This window comes from Notothenia coriiceps, unplaced genomic scaffold (genome assembly GCF_000735185.1).
Source record: "Notothenia coriiceps isolate Sejong01 unplaced genomic scaffold, NC01 NC01_scaffold00024667, whole genome shotgun sequence".
NCBI lineage: Eukaryota > Metazoa > Chordata > Actinopteri > Perciformes > Nototheniidae > Notothenia > Notothenia coriiceps.
This window is the reverse complement of record NW_011357368.1, coordinates 3220527-3241209: the sequence shown is the minus strand read 5'-3', so window position 1 is coordinate 3241209 and position 20683 is coordinate 3220527. Positions and strand designations below refer to the sequence as shown.

General features: G+C 42.0%; 2 protein-coding genes across 2 annotated transcripts in view; one reads left to right on the top strand and one right to left on the bottom strand.

Annotated features, from left to right (window-relative positions):
- snrka (SNF related kinase a) overlaps nucleotides 1-8749 on the bottom strand; it is a 20713-nt gene extending 11964 nt beyond the window's left edge. Inside the window, 2 exon segments of the mRNA XM_010782449.1 lie at nucleotides 7124-7822; nucleotides 8482-8749. Coding sequence (XP_010780751.1) covers nucleotides 7124-7712 — 589 coding nt within the window. The 5' untranslated portion in view covers nucleotides 7713-7822; nucleotides 8482-8749.
- Nucleotides 8750-9780: 1031 nt separating this feature from the next.
- pomgnt2 (protein O-linked mannose N-acetylglucosaminyltransferase 2 (beta 1,4-)) lies at nucleotides 9781-17404 on the top strand. Its single transcript, XM_010782448.1, has 2 exons — nucleotides 9781-9974; nucleotides 14573-17404. Exon 2 carries the CDS (start codon nucleotides 14658-14660, stop codon nucleotides 16458-16460), a length of 1803 nt encoding a protein of 600 aa, XP_010780750.1. The 5' UTR covers nucleotides 9781-9974; nucleotides 14573-14657; the 3' UTR covers nucleotides 16461-17404.
- The last annotated feature ends 3279 nt before the right edge of the window (nucleotides 17405-20683 follow it).

The following is a 20683-nucleotide window of genomic DNA, read 5'->3' as shown; positions in this document are numbered from 1 at the left end:
CTACAGCTGGAAGCAGACATCGGGTATTTACTAGAGATGATCTGATCACGTGATCGGGGATCGGAGCCAATCACGTGATTTTCAAAAGATCGGAATCGGCCCGATTCCGATCTTTTGAAAATCACGTGATTGGCTCCGATCCCCGATCACGTGATCAGATCATCTCTAGTAAATACCCGATGTCTGCTTCCAGCTGTAGACCCAGTAGTTCCCCTTTAAATATACAGTATGCTTTTCAGTGCAGCTAAGTTGGGCTGAATTCATCTCTGGAGATGTCCGGAGATGCAGTGAATCAAACCAGGTAAGAGTAGCAGACAGCTATGAGTAAGGAAAATCTGCTAGTAGCCACTAGGCTAATTTATGCTATTTAAATTGCAGCGGCTCATCAACCCCAGCAGGCAGTCAACCTGAACCACTTGTTTTCATTATTCTTTCTCCACTCCCATCATTCACCACCTCTCCAAAGTCTGTAAGTATCTCTTAAATGGTGGAGGCTGCCAGGTTCTACTTTGATTTTCCTTTCCAAACCCCTTTCCCTAACACACTAACACACATAGCTTTGATCTTCCGAGCATCCTCTCCTCCTCTCTGGATTACAGCACCATGATGCTTTAATTAGCGACTGTGGGATTGTCTCGGCATCATATCCTCTTCTACTCTGTATTCATACAATTTGCTCTGACAAATCAGCGAGCAGCTTGGAACGACAGCAGCCAGAGTGGCTGTAACCTGGAGGGCCGTGTGGAAGGAACTGGAACAGATCTCGATCTCCTCTTTGGAAGGATTCAAACTGTAGCTTTTTTTAGTGCCCAAATGATAAAGGCCCGTGCATCTTAAAATGGTATTACAGTTCCGGCTTTGTTAAAAACGCTTTCTAGCGTGTCACACATCAGGAGACTCGCTTTGCTCAATTGCCATGGAACTGTAGCATATCAATGTTACCCATATTTTCATCCTGACTTGTATAATGGAGATGCGAGCACTGAGCGCCGAAATCCACAATATCCAGCAGGATTTGATCCAGCAGGATTTGATCCAGCTTTACACAGAATAGAAGTACAAAATAAATTGGACTTAAAAGGATGGGAGCTTTTGTCATTATTCTCTATCTGTGGAAAATAACCTGTACACCATAAAGCATAGGAGAGAGACACATACTCATTTAAGCGGGGGAAAAAAGCTACCCGAGCCTAGAAAATACAATTGGCAAGCAGTATTCAAGCACCAAGGTTGTTATGCAGAACATGAGGCAACTTGCATTCATATCAAATCACAAACAGATCTTAAATATGATTTGACAGTTTTAATACAAGGCATTTAAATACAAATCTTTTTGAATAAGACAAACTAAAATAAATGGTTGATGTTCCAAGCTGGAGAGTGGCTTAAGATATGAAATGATGCACACTTTGGAGCGAACTCCCTTAAATAAAATCAATAGGTTGCTTTAGACACACTTGTACTCTTTACTTGCTGTAACAATGTGCATGTCCCCTCTGTGGAACGAATAAAGGTACTCTGATTCTCAGGCACCCACAAATGAACCGTAGACACTGCAGCACTACACACAGCTATGTTACTGCTACTTTCAATATAGATTAGCAGTTTACCCTGTAACATTATTGGAGAAGAGAGTTTAGTTTACTGCCTCCTATCCGAGTTCAACACACCAGAGCAAGGCTTAGTCTCAAATCCTGATTCTGATGATACCAGAAACGTCACATTTTCAGAGTTTTGGCATTACTGGCTTCTCCCATCACAATCAATACCACAGTAATATCTCCTCAAACCATGAAGACCTTTCCCACCACCATGTTAATGAATCTGAGGTGCACTGGCTGCAAAGCAATGACTGCGGTCAAAAAATAACATCTATTATTTTGCACTGTACCTTTTCAACTTTTGAAAATTACTTTTGGTAAGCTCAACAATAGAAAAACAGCCCTGTCGAGGTTAAATCAAAAGGGCGGATCGCACCTCCAGAGTCATATTACAACTTTCAGTTCAAGTCTGAAATCTATTTGGCACTGTCCCAGCATCAAAGTGATGAGTCTCACACTGCAGAGCTCGCTCCTGGACCCACACAGGCAATGAACAAAGTGATCACACATCACAGCAAACTGCCTGTCCCTGGGTTTGCAACCATGCTCCAATGCAATCAAGTCATTGTAATATTATATTTCAAATATAATATTACAATGCCTGTTAAGCAATGTTGTCACCATCATGAAATCAAGTGCATGTACTCATGTACAGAGACCGAGTGATCGTAGCATCTGTCTCCGTCTGTCTGTCTCAGGCTTTGACTTGCTGACAGCTCACCATTTGCGCTCTCAGCCAGCGTGCCTCCTTGCCATTTACTGCTTTCTTATGCTTGAAATGAATGCAAGAGATACAAGTGTCTGCTTAGTATGGACACACAGACGTTGTTGTTCGACATGAACAAGAATGTGTGACTGAAGCGCACCGCTACATACAGGAAGTACAGATGTCATAGGGCTGAATGCTCCTGATGTACATGGGATTTATGTGCTTTCAAAACATTTGATCATGATACATATTTTTGGCCAAAGGTTATGGGTTAAAAGAAGTCAAACTAATTAGTGACACGTTCAATTTAGATTATCTCCTGTAGTCCAAACTTTTTTAGACTGCCTGCAAAGTTTAAGCCAATGAACAGTTGCTCAATCATGCATTGTGTATGTATGATCCAGCTCTAGCTCTAATGCAGTCATTAGTCACCTAGCAAATAAAGCTAGATATTGGCCAATTACTGTCAAACGAGCATTATTATAGGCCTTTTTTTTTTGAAGACGACAGTGACATGAAGTTTCTACTGTCCATACTGGCTGAGAGGGACAGAGAGATGATAAGTGTGATAAGTGAAACCCTGATGGACCGGTTTGTCCATGAACACGCCTTCAGTCAGTCAGTCTATCATGCTGAGGTATGCAACACATAGTATGAGCAGTGTAGAAAAGCCTTGCACTAAAATGTGCCGACAAGAATTGCACCGAGAGGGTCCCTGTGCTGTTGAGGACGTCCTGCATTGATACTTTGCCCAAGATGCTGTGTCTCATTAGCTTTTATCGCACCTTTTTACATTCACTTCCTATGTCTATAAAGTCTTTGAATTCTGATTAGTATGGTAACCATTATACTCCATCTCTTCTGTTTCCTTACTCAAAAGCAAGGCTGGGACATAAAAGGCTTGTTTTGACCCTGACCATATGACCCATGAGTGCTTTGGACATTAGGCAAGCTTGAAAACAACTTTGAAGCACTGAAACATGTTTTCCCATCAAGTAATAACATTATGGAGTTTAGTTTGAATTGTTCGCACAGGGAATGTGTTTTTAGAACTCACCAGGGTGTAGTGTAGTGAACAAGGAGTGATAACGTAAACTAGAAGCTTATGCACAACATTTTGCATGTGGAGGAGAATGGACCAGACAATAAGGCCCACTGGAGGAAAACAGATGAGTGGGCTCTAATCAAAGGAACACAGAGCTGTGTAGTGGCTGCATCCTGCCTCACGACCATCCTCTCCTGGCCCAGTCCACACAATAAGATGGATTAACTGTTCTTCCCAATTACTGGCAGCAGGTGACAAAAAGCAGGGCTGCAATTAAGAGAAGGACGAGTTTCTGATGCTCTGTAGTGCAGACGCCAAGGGCTGCCAAACATCTCTGCAGGACGCACAGGAAAGATGTTCGTTTTGAGTCATCAACAGATATATGTCAACAGGAAGTCAAGGACTTTCCATCTGCTAAAGAGTGCCTAAAGCATAACATGTCGACGACTTAATACAAGATACAACCTGCTGTCTGCACTAAAAGTTCCTATTTGATAACTTTCAGTGATCAAACTACTAATGTTCACAGACTGCATTGAAGGTTATCCTGTCACCACTGTGACTTATATAATGCAGACAGACCTGTTATATGATTATATCTGTTTTAAGGCTGGCAGACAAAAAGGGCCTGGGCTGCAAATATGCAAACATGAGGCATCTCATTTACCTCACAGCACCTAATGGCTCTGGCCACAACATCACAAAGCCCACAAGAGCATGTGCAAAACGTCACTAAACTGCTCCGTAATGCACACACCACACATTACCAGAGAGCGCTCTCAAACCAACAACTGCTGCACAGCACAACCAAAAGTAGCACCGCTGCAATTACAAGCAGCGCCAAAGCACATCACATTCAGGACAGCTCCCTGGCAGAGAGCAAAGTGTTTGGCCCACTAAAGTCTTGCTCAGCTAGAGCTGCCTCTTAATTTAATCTAACGTTTGTCAATTTAAAAAGTCTTAGTCGAGCAATGTTGATTAGTCTATCAGTCTGAGCTTTGTCGCGTCAGCTGGAAAACCCCTCAAACTTATTAGGTCGGGCAGGAAATCCAAAGTGTGGGATTGTGTAAAGAAAACCCCAAGAAGATGAAATGCAAAACTCGGCAGGCACAACAGGGCCTTTCATATGTCAACCTGAAACATCACTTCTGATCTGAAGCACGGAAGTAGTCTCTCCTCAAAGGAAGAAAGAAAAGCAGCAGTAGGTATCAATGATGACTGGTGAAGAAGAGAAGGCAGAAGACGGGAGCAGTGAAATGAAGATGGACTTGGAGGACCAGACAATGGTGGATGGGAGGCCACTGGCATGATAGAAATAAATGAGAACGCTCCCCTAAGCTCACCAGCATTTAAAAAATAAACCTTTTTCAAATGATTGTTTAGTTATTTTGTTGTATGTTACACATTCATTAGTTGTGTGTGATGATGTCATTTATGCTATACTGTGTTGAGAAAAATAAATGAGTTTTTGCTGCTTGTTCTGGCACAAATTAAGATTCAGTCCCTGCGCTTCTAATAATGATTTTCCTCAGCCCTGAAGCTGAAAAAAATAATAGTCATAATATATCAAAAATTGCCATGCCTACTTGACAGATCACTAGAACAGACAACTGCTGGTGAAAAAGCTTTGGTCAAAAACAGCCCTATTCTCAGCTCCATATGAGTATAGAGAGCTGCAGACAGAGACCATCAATAACACTGAGTGCAGGGTGGTAGATGCCTCTTAGCACAACCCGTGCAGATGGTGGTCCACTACAAATACATAGAAGCCTTATCACACAGCTACATAACTTATCATGTTTTTCACAATATAGACCCTGCAGATTTTTCATTATAAAATCGCTATGTTATATCACATATAACACAACTGAAATAAGAAATATATCTATATTCCAAATATTTCAATTAAAGGCTAGCTTGTGTGATAAAGGGTTTGGGGGATTGCACAACACAGTTTTTCTTTGTGTGTGTGAACACTTACAGTTTCCATTAAATATCCTAATTTTATGAATGTAAGTTTGTAATTCACCGGAGAAAAACCTGCCTTTTTCCCAAAATGGGAACCAGTTATTTAAATACATAAAAAATATATGATATCAATGAAAAATCTATTGCTTCATGTCACAGCTCGTGCTACAGGTCAATACAATAAGACACTTCTGGAAGAGAACCTGCAGCTGCAACAAAACCCATCATCCAGCAGTTCATTTTACATGACATGACATGTCACTTGTTAGATGCTTTTATCCAAAGCGACTAACTCAATACTGTGGACAATCACCACAGGAGCCATTTTGGGGTGAAGTGTCTTGCCCAGGGACACAACGACATGCTGAATGCAGTGGGGTTTTAACCTGTGTCCCCCTGATCCCAACACCAACGCACTATCCACTGCGCCACACGCCTCCTAATTCACCCCCTCTTCATGTTTCTTGACATTCCCTCCATCATTTAGCTCTAGTCTAGGGTGAGGTAAAGCTGATGGCGTTTTTTCTCTGCGCATAAACAATCATATCACTACTACTCAGACATATATTGGTGCAGCATTAACACCACATGAACAACCACACGGGCCCGAAAAAACAAGCTTAACTCAGCACACCTCACAATCCCATTCAAGACCTGGACCTTGGTCTCATGTTATGCCATCAGTTAAGCTACCAATATGATAGATATCATATCAGTATGGAAGGACACACAATCTGTTTGTCTGCACTCTGTCAAACCCCAGAGAAAATCAATGAGCCAGTTAATTTAGAGCAATGGGACACCCATAAAACATCAGTGCTAAAAGAGCTGACCTGGTAGTACATGGCCACTGGCCGCCTGCAAAATGACCAGCGTCAATGGCTGTTAGCATCATAAAGCTTTCCACAGCTTGATCTTTAAAACAAGTCCAACTCATATGCTGTTGTACAGGGGTCTGGCATGTGATGGATTGCTGTTTGACGTGTAGGCAATCAAAACACAAAGCAAAGCTTGGCCAACAGAATAAGTGGTCAGGCCCTGGAAGCAAACTAGCACACAAAAATGTGTCAAACAGGTGCTAACCTAATTACTCCACTGTGCTGAAGCTGGCTTTAAGATGACTTTGATAATGCCAAAAGCCTGCTTCTTAACACAGTGACATGATGTTAGTGCCATGTGTAACAATTCTGCTCCATCGGACTTTAAATCAACTCTGAATCATTAAAGATCAAAAACAACCACAACTGTCTCTGTGCGAAAGCATAAAGTGGCCACACTACGAAATGGGCTGACACAAAGGACTAGTTAAAGAGGCCCTATTGTGCTTTTTGGGGGGTTTCTTTTTTCCTGGTGTGTTATGTACCGTAGGTTTTCATGCATGTAAATGGTCTGCAAAGACTCAAATCCAAAGGTCCCTCCAGAGGGAGTTTCTCCCCCACAGACTGAATCGAAACACTTGGATTGGACCTCTCTGTTTACTTTCCTAACACAAAGACATCACTAAGTAACGTGGTAGGCTAGGGGTGGGACATCTCTAAACAGAGCCGGCCAGCTAACCAATCAGAGCAGACTGGGCTCTGGTTTCAGACAGAGGGTGAAAAGAGGTGCTGCAGCACAGGCAGTATGAGAAAAATGAAGAGCTTTTTCAACATTAAAGTAGCAAAATACAAATATGAACCTGAAAATAAGCATAATATAGCCCCTTCAAGAATACAATCTGGTAGTACTGCATCCTATCTATTTTCTAAATAACACTCACTTCACTTTTGCATCATTCATCAGCCTACATGTTTTGCATACCTACGGCTGGAGCATCATACTCATCACCCAGCAGTATTTCCGGGGCGGAGTATGCCAGAGATCCACAACTGGTCGTCAGCTTCTTCCCCGGTTGAAACTTGTTGCTGAATCCAAAGTCGGTGAGCTTGACGAGCCCTTGTTTCTCAAAGAACACCACATTCTCTGGCTTAAGATCCCTGTGCACCACGTGCAGCCGATGGCAGTAGGAGATAGCATGGACAATCTGGGCAAAATATTTCTTAGCAAGCTCTTCATTCAGACCCTCCTCATGTTTCATGATGTAGTCAAACATATCCCCACCATCCCCTAGCTCCAAGATGAGGTAAAGCTTAGTCTGAGTATCTATAACTTCATACAGGCGCACAATGTTGGGGTGCTGGACCAGCTTCATGCAGCGGACCTCCTGGAAGAGGTGGCCTGTAGCAACGGTGTCTAGCTTAGTCTTGTCGATCACCTTCACCGCCACTTTCTCCCCAGTGAAGACGTGGCGTGCCAGCTTGACCACGGCAAAGTGGCCACGGCCCAGCGTCTTGTCCAGGTCATATAGCCCAGCAATCTTGCCATCGTAGCCCCGCTTGAAGCCTGCCATAGCTGGAGAGGGCGATGGGGAGAGGAGAGTCCCCCCTGTGGCTGAGTTGTTTGGGTCCAGCTTAGTTCAGTTCATCAAAGGTGGAGGGAAAAACCCATGGCTCCAGCTGCCTTAATGAAATGAAATGACAACAGTTTCAATAAACAATGACTACATACATATAGGCAAAGCAGGCAATTAAACTGAAAAGTCGTCCAAATGGAAATGTTCAGCACACTGAAAGATTTCAATTATAATATGAATGCAGCAGACCCTCCTTTACACTGAGCAGAATAATGTTATTGTGATCATATGCATCTGTCATGTTTTCACAGAATGGCTGCCACACTAACGTTAGCTCATTTATCCTGCCTGCTGTATCGTGCTGCTACAATGAACCACGTCAAACTTGTCTTAACTACATAAGGCTTCCAGTTGTCCAATGCACAGGAAGCTACTTGTTTCGAGCGGAGTTTCACAGACTACCGTTGGCAGAAGTCAGCTGCATGACGGGCCCCGACCGGCGGTAGCACACATTAGCCTGACGTTACATGGGCTAGCTCGTTGTCCATTGATTGATTAATGTTAGCTCACTGTGTGACTAACGTTAACTGTTTTCGCTCTTTAACGTTAGAAGGTTGCCATTATTCATTACAAAGCCACACTAATGTATACACAAACATGTTTAGCTAGCTGTGAAACAAGGCGCTGGCCACACAGGTACACAGGTATCACACAGCTATCCGGATTACCTAGCATGTAGCAAGCTAAAGTTACTCGCTCAGCTCACCTCTCCAGCTTTGCTTCGGTAAACATAAAGCCCCTGGTCCGGTCTCTACAGGGTATCCTGGGTCCTTTGGGAGCTCTCTACAGAAGCTTGTCGCAAATCATGAGAGAATACGAGGCGTTGACCGTGGCACTCAGAAGGTGCCTATGCCCAGGGTTCATGTGTAAAAGGAGGTATTGCATAGCTGGCAGCGGCAGCCTGATCCGTGTATCCTTCCAGCCGACTGGGGCTGTGATGATGCCTTCACGGGCTAAAAACAGTGTCGACATTTTTGCAACCGTCAAACTGTGGACCAATACAAATGATTTCCATTGTTGAAGATATGGGCATCACATATGTCAAATAGATGAATTAAATCATAATAAACCTTTACAATGTTGCCATTCAACCTACCATAAATTGGGATTTTTCAGAAAAAACTAAAGCGAGAGAAAATATGTGTCTTCTAATTGTTAATGAAAAGCGTTTTCTGGCGGGACAAATTGTAGACATTTAGAGTCAGGTCCTTACAAGGAACACTGGAAAGCAACACGAGAGCATCGCCAACCGCATTCTGCTCTGACGTAAAAGAAAAACGGTTGCTGAAAACATCATTCCATATTTACTCAACAACACATTATTTACGGTAGAATTTGTATCTAATTAAAAAAGTAATGGTTTGTTGCATTAATGAAAGTCAGTTTTGCATTAGTGTGTTTTGAGATAAGCAATACGTGTAATACTTCGCCCAAATACCCTATTATTGAAGCAGGTGATGTGAAAACCCTCCTTAAGTATTTTGGTTTTATTCCGCAATTTCTAGGCCTACATACCATACATTTGTGTGCAAGTGATAATTGAAGGACTGTGTAGCCAGCTTGGTTTCCCCCAAAAAAAGCGTCTAGTGACATCTAGTGAGAGGAATAAGACATGTTTCTCAATGTATTTCTCACAAAAGCTGTTTTTCCTTAATCAATTTTTGCATAACATGATTAGTATATATTTTTCAATATATTTTTATTTGAACTTGGCCCTCAATGTATTGCAAACGGTAGATCATAGATGGATTTATAACAGTCTAGTCACACATTTTAGTCACATCATTTGATTAATTGATTGATCTCTGCATTTAAGAGTACTTAAATAAACGTCTTCAGAACACACAACCCGCTTTAGCTGATGAAAGAAACACGTTTTCTTAGGCTACATACAACTGTAGTGTGGTATTGCTACGTTTCTTTTTCATGATGAATATGCACAACATGCATTATCAGTGGCACCCTCGGAGTGTCATCGCGAGACCTGACCGCGGGATTTTCTCGGCAGTATCCAGGCATCTGCTGCCTCTCTCTGTGACAGCTAGCTTCAGTAGGCTAGCTTCAATAGCCTCAGTAGCTTCAGTAGGCTAGCTCAGAAGCTTCAGGAGCCTGTAAGCACCAGCACAGAGCACCGAGTGAGGGGACACGCTGCTGTCTCCTGACACTCTATCTGTGTGTGTCTCTGCAGCATAGCCCGAGGTAAGGACCTGTGTAACCTGTGTGTGTATGTGTGTGTGTGTGTGTGCGCGCTTATGTGTGTGTGTCTGCTTTTTGCCGGGGCTCTGCCTTTCCAGCTGTGAAGCTTCCAGAGCACGTTCAGTTATAGTTTAGCATATGCTAACACATTCATTATGTAATACATGTATATTTGCTTTGACTTCTGCGGTTAATATCAAAACCTATGTATATAATATAAAAATGTACTTAATAAATGAATGGTTAAGAGAATGAATGAGTTTATACATCTCAGATCAGAAGAATCTGTGTTCAGTCAGCCTTTATATTTTAGATGGGTTTCTATCTATCTATCTATCTTACAATGTGTTTTGGGGCTACAGTATAGCTGTTAAAGCTATCTAGTGTTGATTGGAGGCAAACATTATGAATATAATATTTTTTGAGAAAAGATCATATTCTTTAGTGTGATTTTCTGATCATCAATTTCATAATAGCACTTCCTATGTGTTCTGTGATCTTGGCTGTAAACAATGCATCTGAGTCCTTCGTGTATATTACATCAGTAACATGTCATGTTCAGCGCACATCTGAAAGTCTTTCAGTGTGTGCTGTGAAAATGAAAATAACACAACGCTGCCTGTGTGGTATTTATGGTCCATCAACTCCAAGACCTGAAGCTATTTCATGTGTTCTGAAGGCTCTCTGAATAATACAAGAAGAGTTATGGAAAACACAATGCAATATTCTAAAAGTACAATATATTCAGCAAATATTGCCTCTTCATTCAAATGTAGTCGTTGACCCCAACATTTAAAAGCGATTTGAACATGCATAAGCTGATTTGCATCTGTATCTGGCTGTTTCTGATACGCAGGATTCAGCATATTTATTAGCTGCACCGGCTCACTTTAAAAAGTATTTGCTGTAACCTCATCACAGACATCACATTTCTTTAGTACATTATTTTTAGTTTTCCCTTCCCTTTCCTCTGTGTGAGAGGAGACGTTCTTCAGGGTCTTGGTTTGCAGACTCGTAGCCCTCCCCATTATTCTGTCTCTTTTAACTGCATTTCTGCTCTGATTGAAAGCCATTCTTTGCTTTTCACAAAACTGACAGGTAGCTCTGTGCAGGAAAATACGAGTTTGCACTTTACCTTTAAATCTAGTTTAGGGACTAGCCAAAAGCTGCTGTTTCTCCATTTTCAAAATTCATGTAAGTTGTTGAAGGATCTATCTGATATGAATTATTATTTAGAGTGATATTTGAAAGTAATGATGGTTTCAAGCTTTTGGTCTAAGGATTCAAGTTTCTTCTTTCTGTTCAGATGTACCCGTACATTTGACAGTTACTATGTTCTGGTAATTCATAGTGGTTATCAATGAACCTCCTCATACCTCACTGAACTGACAAGTGTGTCAAATTAATTATAACATGTGTCAGTGGCCAAGTTTCACTTTTATTTTTGTTCATTAAAGAACATTTTAGTGAAGATTTTCTTTTTCATCTTCCGTTTCTAATTGAAACTCATAATAACCTTGTTTTAGGCCTATTACCTGTGAAAAGCTCAGAGATTCTGAAGCAGCTCGTCTTGTCAGGATGTTAAGCTAACGTTAGCTCAAGCAGCTACAGTGTAATTGTGTAATCATACTAATATCTATCCGTAGTGTTCAGGATTTGTGTGACATTAATGCCAGTATCTGTCCCTGTCCACCTCTTGTTTTAGGGACGTGGGACCACGCAGACATGTCTATGTTTATAGACATTTTGTGTTTAGTAGGGGAAGTCAATTAAATATTTACAAGATGGAAATTAGGGATCTCAATCACAATTAATCTATAAGGTAAACACTGACCCAAAAAACATTTTCTATATAGGAGCTTTGTGAAAAAACGTTTATCACACATGTTGGCAACATTTGTATTAACTAATTTTATTTTAAAGGACTATGTGGAGTAATAACATTATTAGATCAAACACCAGTCTGTAAGGAGGGTCACTTATTAACTCTTCATTGTCAACAACAGCTGCTATTACAAGTGACTGATACATTCAGTTCCGAGTGGAGAGCCAATGAGCAAGCTCAGACAGCATATGTCAGTAAATGTGTACATGAAATAGGATTTAGCGATTGCAAATCTCTCAGCCAGTAGTAGTACCGATGCCTTGGGCCATTTAATGGTGCTCTGACGGCTGAACTGAATTAGTTAAAGTCAAGAAAGATCACCTCTGTTGGTGTTCTAATCCTTCAAAATTACAGATGGCCTTCAGATTGTGTCCATCATTATTTGATGATGACAAAGGATGGAATTGTTACACTGGAGACATCTAGACACGAGTACTTAAGAGCGCACACAATATAATATGGATATGAGACCATTACCCAGTGTTGACATTGCTCTGAAAGTCAACATAGTGAACATGTTTTTATGCTGTATTTGGAACTGCTCTGACCATTTCTCTTCTTGGGCTGTGTCTTGGCTCGCTACTTCACGCTGCTGATGAAATACAAAGCTCCCTGTCTGCAAGGTCACTTTAAATAACTACAGAGAGCGGTGTCAGTGAGTGCTCAGTGAAGCGTTTCTGAACAGCTCGCGGCTCAGTTGTAGACGGTTATATTTGCTGTCTTGCAGCTGCTTTGACAATAGATGATACAGATCCTCAAGACTACCTGCTTGTAAAGATGAATGTGCTCTGGTCAGCCCGAAACTGAGCAGCATCGTCATTTTGAACTTTTCTAAGTCGATGCTCGTATTGTTCTGTTTCCAGTTGCCCTTGGTGTGGGCATCTCTTGACAGCTCTTCATGTATTTTAAGCTGTATTTTGTGTCTTTTCAGTGTGACATTGTCCTTTGTTCTCTGCAGCAGCCGAGTAGTGCTGCATCAGTGTTTCCCACAGAATTTGATTCACCCGGCAAGAAAAGCCAAAGGCCCCTTAACCTATTCGGGTGGCCCACAACAAAACACATGCAAGATCATGGCTACTGTAGCAGACAACGTTCTTGTTGCTCTGTGTTGCGTTGTTAATGAGTGACACACCGGAGTTGAGGATCTGTGGGGTTTATTCTCCCAAAAATATAATTTATAATTTAGGCATTTAGCAGACGCCTTATTCCAAAGCAACTTACAATGACCAATTACAGGGACATTCTCCCTGGAGTAACTGAGGGCCTTACTCAAGGGCACACTAGTAGTGGTGTTCCAGGCGGGATTTGAACTCGCAACCTTCCGATCATCAGCCCACCTCACCACCACCAAAAAAAGAAAAATAATAATAATAATTATTGTTTTGTTTTTTATGAGATCCATTTGTGGCAGACGATATTTATTTGTGGCGACCCGCCACAAATAAATATGTGCATTTAATGTGTGCATGCCCATGTGCATTCACTGAGGCACCTGAGTGTCTTCACAGAGAGTGATCCTGTTGCTTGTGACATATTGTACTTGTTGGGATGTTAAAAATAGTCCAGGGATTCTGCTCTGCTCCTGCAGAACAAAAGCAGCATGCAAAAAAAACACAGCAGAGGAAAGAGAAATGGAGAGAACTTGACAACTAAGCAACATCAGATATCAGAGTGTGGTTTGTTGCCAAGTAGGTTTACACATACAAGAGTTTGAATCCATAATCCCAGTATGACATTATTCTTGTTATGGTATTGTGTATTCTCATGTGTTCTCTTTGTTTCCCTCTTATTCTGTTGCTGCTATAACACGTGTACTTCCCTACCGGGATCAATAAAAGCCTATCTTATGATGTAAAAAGAAAAGGATGCTAAAATAAATGATTAAAGACTAAGAGGCCCTAGTATGTTTTGGGGTTTTCCCCCTGTATTCAATACGTTTTTGTGCATGTAAATGGTCTGCAAAGGCAAACATCGAAAAGTTCCCTCCAGAGGGAGTTTCTCTCCCACACATTCTAAAAAATGTACACAATAAAGGTGAGTAAAAGGAAAAAGTCAGAGCCCTAAGAGTTGGAAAGTGACCCCAGAGAGATGGAAAGCAGTTGATTGGCATGTCTGTGGGAATAGCATAAAGTAAGTAATAAATGAATACTAATAAGTTAACAGCTAGCCATCAGATGGGTTTGTAGCATGCTAGTTGCCCTGGGTTTGCAGGCAGCTGCTCTCCGTTAACTCTTGGTCTGATTTAGTGTCCCTCAATGACTCACTTGTTCTCTCAGTATGCAGATGAGTAGAGAAATACTCTGGTTCTTCTCTCTGTGCCTCCTCGCAACTGGTCATGACATTTTCAGGAAGGGTGACAGGGTAAGGTTAGGAAACTGTCTAATTTGTCTGCCAAAGCTAACAACCTCTATTCCCTAAGTCGTGGGCGGAAATCTGCTCTCATAAATCACTATGGGGTGTCGCTTACATAAAGAGCACTGCAGCATCATTGGCTTGCTATTGTTTATTATTTAAATATTTTGTTTCTCCTGCACTGATAATCACGTGATTATTTTCATTAATCATGAATTGTTGTTTGACTTTATGAATGTTAATCCTAACTTTACGTTCTTTCTTATTTTTCCTTCCTAGCTTTCTCCTCACCTATACTATCATTTTTCCCCAATGGTTAACCCCTGCTCCACCGTCTTCTGCCTTCTTTTCTTCCTTTCCTAAGTTGTCGTCTGTTGGCGGATGTCTCGTCACTTCCCTCTGAGGTCCGGGGCCAGTTGGAGTGGTGAGGTGGGTGTGCAGCAGCAGTGATGCGGGCTTCAGTGGCAGGCTGCAAGATGAGCATTGGTGCACTCCTTAACGGGTTGCTGGTCTCTGTAGTCGCAGCTCTTCTTTGGAAGTATTCCAAGCTGAGTGAGCACGCCGCCCTGCTTGAGGAAGAGCTGCACATGACCCAGCAGTCCCAGGAGGTCTCGCAGGCCCACATCGACTACCATGTTGCCCTTCAGGCTCTTCAGGAACACGGCACCCGCATGGTCTGCACCGGAAAGATGCACACCGACCGCATCTGCCGCTTTGACTACCTCTGCTACTGCTCTGAGGCGGAGGAGTTTGTGTTCTTCCACTCCAATTCCTCTGTCATGTTGCCAAACCTGGGCTCCAGGCGCTTCCAGCCGGCCCTTCTGGACTTGTCCTCAGTGGAGGATCACAACACCCAGTACTTCAACTTCTTAGAGCTCCCAGCTGCTGCTTTAAAGTTTATGCCTAAACCGGTGTTCGTACCGGATGTGACACTTATTTTAAACAGATTCAATCCAGATAACCTAATGCATGTGTTTCACGATGACCTGATCCCTGCCTTCTACACTATGATGCAGTACTCAGACTTAGATGATGAGGCGCGTTTGGTTTTTATGGAAGGCTGGGGTGAAGGCCCGCACTTTGACCTCTACCGACTTCTAAGCAGCAAGCAGCCACTGCTCAAAGAACAGCTCAAGAACTTTGGCAAGCTCATGTGTTTCACTAAATCCTACGTGGGCTTGTCCAAGATGACCACCTGGTACCAGTACGGGTTTGTTCAGCCGCAGGGGCCCAAAGCCAACATGTTGGTGTCAGGAAATGAGATCCGGCAGTTCGCGAGGGTTCTGATGGACAAAATGAACATCACAAGGGTAGAGGAAATGGAAAAAGATGGAGGGAGTTCTGAAGATGAGAAAGGGAGAAAGGATGAATACATTGTACTGTTTAGTCGTTCAACAACACGACTGATACTGAACGAGGCGGAGCTGATCATGGCGCTGGCCCAGGAGTTCCAGATGAGAGTGGTCACAGTATCCCTAGATGAACAGTCCTTCCCCAGTACCGTCCAGGTGATCAGTGGGGCTTCAATGTTAATCAGTATGCATGGAGCTCAGCTAATCACCTCACTCTTCCTCCCTAGAGGAGCTGTTGTGGTGGAGTTGTTCCCTTTTGCTGTTAACCCTGAACAGTACACCCCATATAAAACCCTTGCCACCCTTCCAGGCATGGATCTTCACTATGTCTCTTGGAGGAACACCAAGGAGGAGAACACCATCACCCACCCAGATAAACCTTGGGATCAAGGGGGCATTACTCACTTGGAGAAGGAGGAGCAAGAGCGAATCCTGGCGAGCAAAGATGTGCCCAGGCACCTGTGCTGTCGCAACCCGGAGTGGCTCTTCCGGATCTACCAGGACACCTTGGTGGACATCCCTTCCTTCTTGGAAGTCCTTAAAGAGGGAATGAAGACGAAGCCCAGTGTGAGAAGATCCAAACCGGCCAGCACAGTTCATCCGGGCCGGGTCAGAGAACCCCAGTGTCAGACCTCGGTACAAACCACTAATGAGGCTAAACTCACAGTCTCCTGGCAGATCCCGTGGAATCTGAAATACCTGAAAGTGAGAGAGTTGAAGTACGAGGTGTGGATCCAGGAGCAGGGAGAGAACACCTACATGCCTTACATCCTTCCGCAGCAGAACTACACATTTTCAGAGAACATCAAGCCTTTCACCACCTACCTGGTGTGGGTCAGGTGTATCTTCAACAAGAACCTCCTGGGCCCCTTTGCAGATGTTCTTATGTGTAGGACCTAGTACAAACACCTTGCCGATGTGTTGCTGTTTAGTTTATAGGTTGAGTCATGCTTGTGCCACACAGTCAAATTTGAACATTGTCCAGTGGGGGTTGGCAAAAGTGAAATGGCATATCCTAGACCAGGCTGCTGAACAGTAATGTTTCCCTGGCCAGCACAGGCAACAAGAAGACTTTAACCACAGGGTCACAACTCTATGGCAACAGCCGTTCATAAAAGTATATTTTCTGTACCAGTGAAAGAAAGAAAAACCATGTCAATACTAAACATAACAGAAGTCAAATGAGCAGATTTATTTATGTGCAAATAATATAGAACATGTTTTTCAGTATTCGTCAAAACACTGGTTCTTTACCTTTTTACAGTATGCAATAGAGCTTTTCTCTAGAGAGCGAGGAAGGTTTTAGAATAGCAAGATGTTGTTATGTTTTCTGACTTGTCCAATGTCTACTGTGTGTGTGATGCCTGTGTGGCTTAGTGTACCTACCAGTTGTTTGATTGCTTACACCATTATTTGCAGAACCTAGCCGAAACCAAAGCAACATTCAACATCGTTCAGGCCATATGACATGTTCTAGATTGCTCACACTTGCTAAGATACATACAGTTTTCAACCTGGTATCTAAAGATATTGTGAAGGATTGTGTGTTTTAACAAAAATCAAAGCTCAACAAAAGTTAATAATGTTTTGACCCTGTGTAATTGTAAGGAGCATTTTGTGAGGAAAGCTCCTGTTCTTTAACTACACTATATTTTTAAATGTTACAATAGCACACACGTTTTGGTCTTTCCAAAGTATTATGCCACACATATTGAAGTTAATTCTACTGAACAAATGATGTGCAAAAAGTGGCTTTCTTTAAAGAAACCCTATCATGCTTTTTGGATTTTTCCTTCAGTGTGTTTCTCTAGGTTTTTGTGCATGTAAATGTTCTGCAAAGAAACTAATCCCTGTTTTCCCTTCAGAGGGAGTTTCTCTCCCACACACTCTGCCTGAAACGCCTCCATTGGACTCCTTTGTTCCGTAACATAGTGACCACACTATGTAACACTCGCGATTCTATTGGCTAGCGCTCCAGTACATTATGCTAAGGGGCAGGACATCTCTAAATGGTTGACTAATCACAAAAGTCTGGTTTCAGACAGAGGGTGAAAAGAGGTGCTGCAGCACAGGCAGTATGAGAAAAAGAAAGAGCTTTTTGAACATTAAAGCATGGAGACATGTCCCAGTAGAGACACTAAATACTAATATGAACCTGACAATGAGCATGATAGGGCCCCTTTACTAATTGGCATTAATTACAACAGTGTTATAGTTTCTTTTGAGAGAAAATCCATATCACCAGGCTATAAATACAGATTTTTTTTATCAAAAGGGTTAAGGTATGTTGCTGCGTGGGGTTTTACTGACATTTGAATTACAATACTAAATGTCTGTTTGCTTTCCTCAAAGGTTTCCTAGCTGTTATGGAAAGTACTACATTTTAGATAAGAACAGCAGACATCCAAAGGTGGCTCTTGTAGTTGTTATTTCATTCTTCTCATGAAGTGTTGGGAGCTAGACTGCAAAAAGGTGTTGAATTGGACGTGTTAGTATGTGTTAGCTGTAGCAAGAGACGGTTTATGGAATGCCACAAGTTCAACGAAACACTGCCACCAGCTTTGTTTGTAATCTGCCATTGTTAGGGCTATGTCATGTACTTATTTTGGACTTCTAAATAGTACATTTGTCATGTTTGATTGCTGGCTGAAGATAATTTCCTTTACCTAAATCTGGATTTTCAGATTTTGATTAATTTATATATTTTTCTGAGTTTTCAGCTGCAGATGCACGTTTAAAATTATTTTTGAGCCATTTTTGTGTGTGCAGGATGTGATGTTTTGATATATGTATGTGTTTGTACTGTTAGTTGGATTAGCGTTAGCCCCTGTGTCCCCTCAGTGGACACAGCATATGTATGTGCTCGGTGAAATGAGAGTACACTTTTCTGTTTTCTACATTAGCAGATAGCTAGAGTTTCTTTTTCAGTAACTGTGATTGAATAAAGAATCTTATTTCTTACAGTATCTGTTTTGTTTAACCAGTTTCTAACAAAAAACAATTGCATAAATCCTTAACCCTAGATCATTGATACATAAGAGGCCGAAATGCGCATGATCAAAAATAATGTTCTTGTATAAGTCAAATAGTAAAAAGTTTTCCAGCCCTACACCGAATGACTTACAAATATTTGACTGTCGCAGACACGTTTCCAATGTCGAAAGAACATTGTGAGAATTTTGAACAATGCATGAGTTCCCAATGAGTATGTATCAGTATACACAAAATGAAAGTGTAGTGAGGAGCATACAGAAAAAAATGTAAATGATGGTCAGAAGACTAACACATTTTCTTTTTATATAAATGATTGTGTGACAACCAATAAAAGTGCCAATTAATGATGCCAAAGGTCACGTAGAACATGAGTGATAAATATATGCTATAACAAAAGACGATGTGACAATGCTATGGTAGGCCAAAGACTAATTAACAATTGCAGGAACACTAATGACAAGGTCTGCTATTGAATAATGACAGAAGATTAGACTGGACCAAAAATAGTCAATAATGATTATATTGACAACCATTATGCAGAACACCACGACTCTTTTTATGCAATATTTCTCAGGATGTTTTCAAACACCAATATTGGCACAAATGTGTAGTCCATGGATGTTTAAAGAGAACTGGATACAGTGTCCGAGGCAGGGCTCTGTTCATTCAGATGAAAGTTGCTCACTGGTGCATGAAGCCAAAATGGCCTGACTCTCAAGAACAAAAATACCCAGATCTTTCCAGGATCTTCAGCTAAGTCAAATGAATGGAAAAGGAAAAAAACTCTAGATTCAGCTTTGAGCGCATTTTGCGACTTTTAGGACCTGTTGATTTAAACTTTAAATTCAATAAGTGTTAGTACTGTGAATTTGATGGACCTCAAAAAACATTATAAACTGATTGACAGACGTCTCTCCCAAAGTAAGTTGATAGGAATAGTCTTTCTAAGCCCAATGACGTCACAGACTGACACGGAAGTTCTAGCAACACCATTGACCACTACAGAAATGTGATTCAACGACTGGAGCTCTTCCTTGGGGTTTGGTGTAGGCAGATGATGATCAATGTCCCAGCTGTTGACAGGATGTAGATACAATGCCTTGATTGACAGCAAAAGAGCGACACCTGTGCTAGAGGATGCCCAGAATATGCCAGGGTGACTTAAACTGCCAGTCACCCTACTGCGATTCCCGGAAGTTGACTGAAGAAGGAGAGGCTGCGAATGAGCAGCGAGGCCCAGGTGAAGCTGAATTCAACGTTGAGTAATGTGGTGCCACATTCAAAATGGATGGGATGTCCACTCTCCCAGAAGATCTTATTTGCAAGAAAAACACCAATATTAGCACAAATGTGTAGGCCATAAATAGAACTGGATACAGTATCGGAGGCGGGGCTCTTAAGAACAAAAATGGCCGACAGTCTGGGAAATAATAGTAATTGTGAGATCATTCCGGGCAACAGTCTAATGTTTTGCAAGAGGGGCTGGAAAGCGCCCGATGTTTGCCTCTGAAAGAAACAGAAACAAACCAAAAACAAACTTTGGTTACTTACTTGAATTAGCACATTATATAGTTTGAGAAAAAATATATTAGAATAGGCTTAACCTGCAGTTTTTCTCCTTCCTCCCACACCTCCCTCTTCTTCTGAGCAGCTTGTCAGTACAAGTGAAGCCTAAACCTTTTTTGGTAGCAATGGCCTACAGTATATGTATACGTTTCAGGTGGGTTACTTCAGTGAGCTTTGTATTCAGCGTCACCCCTTCAGAAGAGAGCTTGGTCTGTCTCGTGGGTTTCTGGATGTTCACAGAAACACCGTGCTGTGAGGTGTGTGTGTTTGAAGTCAGGGACTGCCTCATTGACTCTGCCTCCTCGTCTCATCAATCCCCTCGCCTCTCTCTGTCTCTGTTGCTTACACACACATCAGTGCTTTGAAAAGACTTGAGTCTCCCTGTAGTTTTTCTTTGCCCCTCTTTGATCCATGTTAAAAGGTTAAGTTGGCTGTGGGGGATCGGGGTGTGTAAAGTTCATGTTAGAGCTTCTGCCTCACACAGATAAAACCCTCATGATGAAACACCAATATGACTCACATTACAGGTGATCACTTCACACAGAAACAAGGTCATAATAAGA